At 39.1% G+C, this 11,087-nt stretch overlaps 1 protein-coding gene and 1 pseudogene across 1 annotated transcript; one reads left to right on the top strand and one right to left on the bottom strand.

Annotated features, from left to right (window-relative positions):
• Window positions 1-1,543: 1,543 nt before the first annotated feature.
• Window positions 1,544-3,804, bottom strand: LOC127122847 (receptor-like protein kinase ANXUR2). Its single transcript, XM_051053123.1, has 4 exons — window positions 3,682-3,804; window positions 3,310-3,564; window positions 3,039-3,133; window positions 1,544-2,852 (listed from the first exon to the last, which is right to left on the bottom strand). Exons 1-4 carry the CDS (start codon window positions 3,802-3,804, stop codon window positions 1,544-1,546), a joined length of 1,782 nt encoding a protein of 593 aa, XP_050909080.1.
• An 87-nt stretch (window positions 3,805-3,891) lies between these two features.
• Window positions 3,892-4,715, top strand: LOC127122846 (KH domain-containing protein At4g18375-like; annotated as a pseudogene).
• The last annotated feature ends 6,372 nt before the right edge of the window (window positions 4,716-11,087 follow it).

The raw sequence follows: 11,087 nt of genomic DNA, 5'->3' as shown, positions 1-11,087 counted from the left end.
TATCCGTTTCTTTTGAAGCCTGATCCTTATTTATTACCCATCGAAACCCAATCCTTGTTGGCACCCTTAAAATTCTGGCCTTTTCTTCAGCTTCCTTCCTGGCCTGTTCCTCAACTTCCTGCACCACACGCGCCTCTAGTCTTTCCTCAACACCTCTGATGTAGTCATTTCTGACTTGTTTAGAGAGTCCCTTGAGCTTGAAGACCTCAGATGTAATCCACCTAAGAAATCCATTCTAGTGAGTCCTTACTTCATAAGGATTGTCACTTAGTATGGATTTTTTAGATAACTGCTTGAGTCTCGCAGCAGTGTCCTCTGAGAACTTGGCAAAAACCTCATATAGGGTTGGGAAGGTTAGGTCGGGTTCAGAGGTTTGAGGTATAGGTCAGAGGGGTTGTGGATGGGTTCAAAGGGTTCAGAGGTGGGTTCAGAAGGAGGTGGAAGGGTTTCAGAGTGTTCTGAAGTGGGTGCAGGAGGGGGTGGTATGGGTTCAGAGGCTTCTAGTACATACTTAGTCTGTTCAGATTTTGTTGTGGCTTGAAGTTGCGCAAGAGTGAGGGAGGTTGGGTCAGGGACGTCTGAATGTTCAGAGTTTGAGGTTAGGTCATAGTATTGATGAGAGCTGGGAGTAGATGAGGGAGGTGATATAGGTTCATTCAGAAATATGGCATCAGATACAGGGATTGAGGTCGAGTTAGGTTAAAGTGTGGTAGTGGGGGTGAGGATGTGTTAGGTATGTGGGGTTCTGAAGTCTGGGGTTCTAAAAGAATGGGTGTCATACCCCGATTTTGGCCCTAAAAATTTTTCCCCATCAATCACTTGTTTGCATTCTTTCTTCATGACCATTCCATCTGGTCATGATACTATCCAAAAAAAAAACGTTTGTTGTTGGACTCGCTACCACGACCAGTCCATGTTTGTCTTTTTGGTTTTGTTTCTTGATTTTTGGTATAAGATGATTAATCTCCTTAGCCATGCGAGATTTGAAAACTCTTTCATTTGTTAGAATCAAGTGAACCACATGTTTCATCTTCCGTTCCAATTTCATCGAGGTGATTATTCATCTGTCAGTTGTCTTATTACCAGTTTTCACCCCCCTTTCGAGTAAATCATGTGTCAAGTGCAAAATATTTTATTTTGGGTCATCATGCATATTCATTTTCTCATTCATTCATAATTCAAAGAAATTTCATACATATTTCTTCATTCACATTTATATTCTCCATTTCACATTCAAGATTCTACATTTCATATTCAAAATTTTCATTCATATTTCTTCATTACATTGGAAATTTTTCATTCATATTCAAAAGTTTCCACATGCTCATTCATAGTTCGATTACTCTATTCATTCATTCAATCATAATCATCCATGAACATGGCATATGAATAAAGAACTTCATCACGTGAATATTGGAAGGTTTAAGGTACAAGAGGACGAGTTTGGTTATGCCACGACGTTATCTATTTTCATTCACATAAACGTTATAATCATTACAAGTCATAAGCTTACAAATTTACAAAGTCGGAGTTTGGACCAATCTCAATTCACCCAAACCCCAATAACCAGGGACTCATCAAAACTTTTGGTTGCTTGCTTTATCTCTTGTAAGGAAAAATATCGACACAGACCTTGAGCCATGGCAGCGAGGTTTGCACTAGCAATGCTCTTCCCAGACATGGATTTACTGGCATTTATGTGTGAGTTTTCGTATATGGGAAGCCAACTTGTGTTTGTGGATGACCCTAGAACTCTCTTCTTCTTGTTGAAGACAGTAATGCAGATTGCCGCCATAAAAGCAAAACCTGCAGCACCACCAGCGGCTCCACCAATGACGACTTTCCTGTTATATCCTTCGTGTGTTTGGAAACCTCTTTCCTCTGCTTGGTCTTCTAGGAGCATGTCTGAAGGCTGAGGATTGGGGCCAGACAAGTCTGTGTCATTGAGCTTGAATATCTCCACCTCATTGAGTATGGCATCATAGAACTCTGGCTTTGTCTCAGGTGTTGGCTGCAGTGCAAGCCAAAGTTTTTCATCCACATCACTGTCTTGGACATGTATCACATAGTCCTTATAAGTCGGCACGCCTTTACCTCCTGTCCACCCAATAACATCAACTTGAGGCTCTGCCGTTTGGTTGTTGATAAGTATATTGAAAACAATCTCGTTCACCTTGGAATAATAATACTCATAGAAATGCAACCTCACGAGGTACATGGAATTTGGATCAACTTGGAAAATCCACGTGAGTTTGTATTCTATGTTCGCGTTCTTATCATTTCCCATTGATCTTGACGTTGAGTAGACAGTTTCAGGAGCAATGTATTGTGGCATAGTTTGGTAGTTGATTTGAACATCCTTGGTAGCTTTGTTGGTGACACCTGTGGATGCACCATACAAGTAAGGCGTGTCGTCGTACCACATCCTAGAAAGGCCAGAATCTTGGGCTGGAGACACATACTGCCCACCAACGTTTAATCTAAACATGGTTTGCAATCTCATGCTTTTGACTTCTACTTTTTGTTCAACATACCCTACCAATGCAGCAGAGTCAAACAATTCAGGAATCGGAATCAATTGAATGCCATTGACGAAAGCAAAAACACCTTTTTGCTTGTCAAAAGGTTTAAAGGTAAGAGTCAAAGTATCTGAATTCAAAGGAGCAAGGGAATACTCTCTATCAATATAAGCCAGTGAGAGGGCTTCACAAGTGATGTAAGCACTGAAATTGGTGAGGAGGATAATCCTATTAGTAGCCACGGAGAAATATGAATCAGAAGGGCTGAAACTGCCATAAAGAGAGCAAGCTGCTAAGGATCTTGATCCTAGTTCTAAAGTGCAAACGCGGCGTCTGGTGTTGATGATGTTGTGAGATCTTTAAGCTGCATTTGGATTTCTCATATTCACGCTGATCACCACACTAGGTTGGCTAGGATTCTCGCTCTCCGCCGTGATTTGATGAGAGGAATTCATCACAAACTGGTGCTTGTTGTAGGACCAAGGAAACTCAAGAGATATTTAGATGCATAATAAAGACAGGAAACTCTTCTGGAACAGTTGGTAGAATCCTCTTCTAGATGGAAGACATTGGCATAACCATTTAGGACCAACAAGTATGCTGCTATTAGAAACCTATGAAAGTACAAAAATGTGATCTTTAGTGAAAACAGAACCATTTTTTTCAAACTTTGAAAATTCAAAATCAAATCAAATTCATCTCAAACAAAAACATAGTGTGTGTTTGTGTCTTCATCGCCATCACAATCCTATGTTATGTTCTTTTTTCGTTGAGTAGTCACAAACAACACCAATTCCACAAGCTGCATTCCAAGACCTGTCTCATTTCCAAACATACAAAAAGAATAACAGCAGTGGTTCTCAGGCACAGCCAAACCAGTCCTAGTTGTCACGCCTGCTATACCGTCGATTTCGCGACAATAGATGACGAAGCGTTGGCGTCGAAGCTGAAGATTGATTCTGCGTGCAGCAAAATGAAGAACCTCACTTCCCAAACCGAAGCGTGAAGAGAGGTTATTGAAGGGAAGTTTGAAGATTGGAGAATTCTGTTCGGTTTCGGTTCGTGAGTGTTGAAGATTGTGGACGAAGGTTCAGTTGGATGTCATGGTCGGTTATGAGTCGTTGGCCATTTTTGGAATTTTGATGGATCATTGGTTTGATACCGTCGTAAGAGCCTGAGCATCAATGATTTGGATCTCCCGGCTTCTACTGAATGCACACCTCTGAAGCCTGGTCAAAGCACCAACTAGAGTAGGATTATGAGAATTGGCGGCGGCTACAATCATTGTCACAAATACCAATGAACTAGTTTCAACAGTAGCAACAGTAGCGGAAAAAAACCGTTACTGTCAAGCAATCTAACAAGACATATCATGGTTGTGATGATTGTTATCTTAAGAAAACCACTGAGTTGGTATCCTTGCAAAATCTTAGCTGGAAAAGTGTCGGTTCACAAGACAGCAAGCCCCCTAAAACACAGGGAACACTATTAAACGTATGAGGCAAACTAATGGTGCTCGTATTGAGGTTGATGATTCCAAGGCTCGTCTTGATGATTGCTTAATCACTATAACTGCAATAGAATCTTCAAGTGATCTGAAATCCATAGTTGTGGAAGTCGTTCTACTGCTGCAAGAAAAGATAAATGATGAAGATGATACGCCGACATATCCGACTCTTAGTTCTATCTAAAGTGATAAGGTGTATTATAGGGAGAAGTGGTTCAATCATAAATAAAATTTGGAAGAGAGCTAAGGCTGATATTCAAACCTCAAGAAGTAATAAGCCCAAATATGCAGATGACAATGACGAGCTTGTTGAGGTGGTAGGTAAAGTTGATTGTGTGAGAGATGCTCTAATTCAGTTAGTCTCGAGACTAAGGGAGGATGTATTAAGAAAACAGGACATTGACCAAAAATCTCCCATAGGTGCCGAATCCTTGTACCCAGGCAGTTCTGTTCTTTCAGCACCATCTATGTTGCCTTCTGTTCCTACTACCGCACTAGCTTATGGTCAGAGGACTGGAAGTGCAACTGGAACTGGACTGGGCATGCACTCTTCTAACAGCCGTTACGGATATGATTCTTACTCGATGCCAGCCAATGGTTAAGGATCTATGTCTTCATATGCTACCAAGATGTATGAAGGACATAGTTTGCCTCCCCTGTCAACATCTGAGATATTTGTTCAAGCATGACAGCAGATCCTCATGCTAATGAGCCTAAGCGCATCACAAGGAACCAATTAGTTGCTATTGCTCAAGCAGCAGAGAAGAACAAGATGGAACAAGCTCCGAAACCTGCTGCACATGAAGTTATTGTCATCAGTTCTGATGAAGAAGCTGAAGTGAAAGAGAAAAGTCCACTTAAAGGGAGAAAGTTAAGAGACAGATCTAAGATAAATGTCAGGACATTTAACTCTTTCTTTCAGCTAGAAGCAAGGCTGCTGGTAGAAGTGTGCCAAATGATTTGGTAATGAGCATTGATGCAACTGACAAAGACAATGAATTGGCTGCAACTGAGTATATTGATGTTATTTACAATTTTTACAAACTCAGTGAAGGTGATTGTCATGTACATGATTACATGGTTTCACAGCCGGATATAAATGCTAAGATGAGAGCGATTCTTATTGATTGGTTGATTGAAGTTCATCGAAAATTCGAACTCATGCCAGAAACTTTCTATCTGACTCTTAACATAGTTGACCGATTCTTGTCCATGAAGGTTGTTCCTAGAAAGGAACTTCAGCTTGTTGGCATAAGCTCAATGCTTATTGCATCTAAGTATGAAGAGATATGGGCACCAGAGGTTACAGATTTTGTATGCATATCAGACAATGCCTATATTAGAGCCTGGAATGGTATTTAACCTGGAATGGTATTTAACAGTTCCTACTCCTTATGTTTTTCTGGTTCGGTACATCAAAGCCTCCACTCCTTCTGATAAACAGATGGAAAATATGGTGAATTTCTTAGCTGAACTTTCTATGAGGCATTATGTTACTGTATCATCGTATAGTCCTTCGATGATTGTTGCTTCTGCTGTTTATGCTGCAAGATGCACCACTCGATCCAGAAATATTGAGGCGGGAGGAGTGCGTGCTGTTTGCAATAGCTCATGCAAACCAATTTGATTCACTGCTAACTTTTCTTGACGAGTTGTCCGACTTTTCTCGGTTTAAGACACTAGAAATAAATCTGCAGTGTTGTCTGCTAAATCATCTAGCAGACCTTGTGAAAGTATATTCAAGCTCCAGGCTTGAGAAGCTATTTGGCGATGTGGTTTATCACTTGTCTTCATTGAATTCATACAAAGAGTATGACACCTACAAAAAATGCTTGTTGCGTCTTTCATGCTGGAAGGGTCTCTATGAGTGCCTAAATGAAGTTTCTGTGGACACTTCGAGCCACATATCACATGCTGAGATATGCATGGAGGTTCTATTTACCTTATTACCAGTTGTGAAATCTGCTGGAAGTGTAATGTCAGGAGACACAAGTTCTGTAGAGGAATGGTTTGAGGCTGTAAGATGCTTAGGGAAGGCTCCACAGGGTTGGCTATTGGATTTCCTGAAGGTTTCGCAAGAGGAGTTTGTTCAGAGTTCATGCAAATCTTTTGAAGTCCAAAAGAAGGTTCATGCTAAAATCAAGATTGTTAAAACCGGTTCTCTTCCTCTAATTGAACTAGGAAAAATGAAATCTTACATATTGAGCTCCACATCACAAGGAGTCTGGGATGTTCTCTTGGAAGTTGCGGCTGTTTTGTATCATGCAGAGATAGGTTTTAAAAGACAGTGGCTTATTGATGCTCTTGAAATTAGTTGTGTGTCCAGTTTTCCTTCTACGGCACTGCAGTTTATTGGTCTGCTATCTGTTACCTGCTGCAAATACATGCCTTTTATAAATGTTGACCAACGAACAGTACTGAATGATCTACCAGTCACACTTGTGTCTCTTCTAGCAGATAAAAGTTGGAATGTTATGGCAGAAATTGTTGTTTCCCATCTCTTTTCATCGATAGAACGCATGTATGATTGGATAATGCACATAGCAGACAACTCTTATGTTGAGGGTTCACAATGAAGGAGAATTGCGGTCCAAAACGCAACGGAAATTAAAATTTTCTTCTTTAGAGATCGTTACGAATGGTCATGATAAGTGATAAAATATTTACCTCTTGTGACGATTGAAACCTTTGGTGCAGATCTCTTGTGACGATCAAAACCCTTGATGCACATCTAAGGAGCGATCACGAACGTTGAACGATGACAACGTCTCTACTCAGTCCACACGAACGGATTCCTTCAATCTCAGTGCTAGCTGGTTCGAAAGGCTTTGAGTGAGAGAGAGAGAGAGAGAAAATGAAAATAATGCAACCGCAATGAATGCTTCTGCACAAGGGTTATATTTATAGAACCACTTGTGTGGACTTCAAGCTAAAAGGCCCACTTAAGTGTATTTTGGCCCATATCTTATAATATGCACAAAATCACTTAAGCCCATGGTACCTTACCATATTTCGTATTCTACTTAAGTTCACCGTATCTTACGATGTTCTATAATTCACTTAAGGGCACCGTACCTTACGATGTTCCTTAGTTACTCTATCTCTCATCAATCCGTCCTTTGTGTGTGACCCTGTAGGTTTTCGCGACGTTGGCAATTATATTAAATCACGCATTTAACATAATAAATAGTGAGCGGTATCTAGCAACACATCACTGCTACCCAAGACACGAAAATGTCATGTGATCTGACAAATCCTTTTGTGATAATACTTATGTGTATAATTACCCTTTTGCCTTTATGTCTATATTGAACACAAGGCATAGGCCGTGTCATCCTTGTCCAGTTCAATATTGGACCCATAGACATTTATCCTGTTATGCAGGATGGGCAAATTCCATTAGGTCACTCATGTCCCTCAGCATGCTTTGTGGAGTACCCATCAACTGTCTTTATGGTTATCCAGTTACGGACAATGTTTGATCAGCAATAAAGCACTCGACTCTACATCTAGGGTCCATAGTGGTTTCAGGTCGAAGAGTGGTATACACCATTATCACCATGAGAATAACTTATGACACTTTGCATAACTTTCTATATAGTATTCTCATAGCGGGTCAATCCGGTTTAAATATTACTCTTAATATTCATACCTATGTTTAAGACTTGATAACTCCTTATCCATGATCCATGAGATGTGATCATCAGTCTATATACATAATAGTCTTAATGCTTTAATGTTATCCCACTTCACAATAAAGCTCGACTACTGATACTTTAAGAATAGTGTCCTTATATTTAATGTGATCTCATGATCAAGTCACACTTGATACATTAAACGGACTAGCTATTCTAGGGACTTTATTAAACAAACGTAATAAAGAAAAAGCCTTTTATTATTAATAAATAATTCAATACAAGTACCAAAAGTATTGGCCTCTAGGGCTTACACCAACACACAAACCATTGATGAAAGTGAGAATCATATGGCGGGGGATTTTCTACTGCAAGAGATGCATCACCCTCATTCACGGACACAAACTACTTCTGGTTATGAAGATATTTATACTCAACACACTATTCCCACTTTGATTATTTGGAGTTATGGTGGTAAACATGTTTCTGTGGAGAGATCTTGGGACAATTGGAAATCAAGAACTCCTTTGCAGAGATCGGACAAAGACTTTACAATATTGAAGGATTGTTCCTGAAGACATTGAAAGCATCTCTGGTTTTGAACCTCCTCAATCACCAACCTCAAGTTACGATAATTCATAGCCTGATCTCCCTTTTTCTGTTCAGGGACTAGTAAGTTATCCTCATCATTTTTGGGTAAACCAAGCTCATCATACTTCCCCACTTCCTTCCTACAAGCATCAAACAACACATATTATATTCAAGTGAATTTGTAATAGTGAATAGTCTTTTACCGGCGGTAAAAATCCACAAGCAACAAAAGGGAATCAAAATATTTCCAGGAGAAGGTACAAGGTACAAGTTACCTTTTTCAGAGCAAGCACCAAAATGGGGTAGACAACAGAGCAGCACAAGAAAGCACTTCCAATTCCAATACTCTTTTGATCTCAGTGACCAATTCCAAACCCTAGCAGGTGAATATAAAAGCAAAAAAACCCTAATTTTGGAGAGGGGCGGCTACTGTTCAAGAAGAAAAAACCCCTAAGAATCCTTTGACGGCGAAACGACAAAAAACAACCCTTCATACTCCACGCTTCAGCTGTACAAACAAGCCTCACCGTTTCCTCGCGCCGGTCGACTACAAGTGTGATTCATACATCGAGACTCATCAGTAATCAGCGACAATCACGTAAGATTTGTTTTGATGTCGAGTCAACTGTGCGGTTTTTAAGTTTTGCTGCGTTTTTTTCTTTACCAAGTTTGGTTGGAATGTCCACTTATTCGGTGACTGGGTTCGGTTTTTTGTCAATGTTTGGACTAATTATGGTTGGTTTCATTTTCGTTATCGTTGAGCTTTGAGTTGTTATTATCACATACGTTAATTTTTTGTCTAAAGGAAGAGGATGAACAGTACAATTCCTTTCCATTTTTTTTGTTTTTGTTTTTTCGTTCCCAGTTTTCACTGTATATAGCGCTTGAATCCATTCATGAGCATGAATGATTGTTTGGCTCGATGGAGAGGGGTTTTCATGGGAAACGTTAGGCCATGAGTTCGACACCTTGTGATTCCCTTTCTGTTTTTTATTATGTTTTCTAATCAGTTCATTATTTAGTTTTACTATTTCATTTTTTTTATATGTTATTATCTTTTTATTCATTTTTAATCTCTTTTTATTTTATTCTCATTTCTTCCGACGCTTGTTGATTTTTATGTTTGCCCCTGATTTATTTTCATGAATTAGACATCGATTTTTTGTAATCTATGGATTCAACAACTCTCATGTTGTTTATCCATGATTGTTTTATCGAGATAACAATAGGATTTCGCCGCGTTTTGATTAATCACATATGAAATTTCATTTATGGTCAATATGTGTAAACCGGCTTTGAGCACATTATCTAGATTTCTTGTCTGCTTTTCAATTTCCATCTGCCTTGCACGTCATTGCGTTATGCGACTTTGATTCGCATCCTCGCATCCCGATTTTTATTCGTGCACATCCGGATGTTGTTTCTTTCAATTTAATTTTTGAGTGTTTTTTAAATATAACTTGTTGTGTTATTTATTTTCTTCACATGGCTTACTCTTGGGCCTTCTTATAATGAGACAGTTCCCTTTCACCTACACTCATGCATTGTTTATTCATTGATTGGTCCGATTTAATTATTCCATTACTTTGAATCCCGATTTAACAAAATGTACCCCCACTCCCATGGCATGTAATAATTTTATCGCTTTTTATTTCTTTGTTTGCTTGACTGTTTAGTTAGCTACTAACACCAGAATAAAATCAACAATTTCCAAAAGATCAAAAATAAAAACTCGATCCAACGTCGAGTATTTTCTCAATAAACAAATCAATCCATTTCTTCCTCCCATTCTATTCCATTTCTTTCAAACCTTCATCAAATGCTTGATCCAACGTCAAGCCATTTTTCATAATAAAAACTCAAAAAATATTAATTCATATTTAAGACCTTTTCAATAAAGATGGAAATGGAACGTGGTGGATACCACCCACTCCTGAGGCTAGGATTCGAGATGGATGTCTCGCCTACCTTAGCTCTCGCCAGCATCCAAATTTATCTATTTTGTTTTCTCTCAAACATTCATTCAAAAATTTCTCTTAAACGTTCATCAATGATTGATCCAAAGTCAAGTCATTTTCACAACAAAACTCAAAATACTTAATTCCTATCTAAACACTTTTCAATAAAGATGGAAATGGAATGTGGTGGATACCACGCACTCCTGAGATTAAGATTCGAGGTGGATGTCTCGCCTATCTTAGCTCTCACCATCATTTAAAATTGTCAATGCGGTTTCTTCAAACCATTTCTCAATCAAATTCAAAACACTTAATCCTTATTAAACACTTTTTGCAAATAAGATGGAAATGGAATGTAGTGGATACCACGCACTCCTGAGACTAGGATTCGAGATGGATGTCTCGCCCATCCAAGTTCTCGCCATTACTCAAAACACATCAAACCAATCAATTTATTTTCTCGCCGTCGTGCGATTGACTCTTAAACCTTTTCTCGCCATCGTGCGATTGACACTTCAAACCTTTTCTCAAACGAAAGGTACTTTGTTTCAAAACAATGCAAGGCAATGTTTCTCCACCTGTTTTGGGTAGTCCAACAATGTTTTCGTCGATTTGACACAAAGTAGCTTTCGCTAAAATCGACCAACAAACAAACATTTTTCTACCCAGAACTACGTAAGCCTTGATTTCTCTGTTGAGATACGTAGGAGCAAGATTTGTAAATCTTGTCAGGCCCACTAATAAAAAACTTAGGTTTAGTCCTTCGTCAAAAACTCCAAAAACATTCTCCTCTTTTCTATTCTTTCTTTCCCACCTAATAAATTGAAAAGCCTAACATTTCAACTAACACTAATGCACACAACTAACCTAATGGTTC

The sequence above is a fragment of the Lathyrus oleraceus genome, chromosome 2 (genome assembly GCF_024323335.1).
Source record: "Lathyrus oleraceus cultivar Zhongwan6 chromosome 2, CAAS_Psat_ZW6_1.0, whole genome shotgun sequence".
In the NCBI taxonomy this organism is placed as follows: Eukaryota; Viridiplantae; Streptophyta; class Magnoliopsida; order Fabales; family Fabaceae; genus Lathyrus; species Lathyrus oleraceus.
This window is presented reverse-complemented; position numbering and strand designations above follow the sequence as displayed.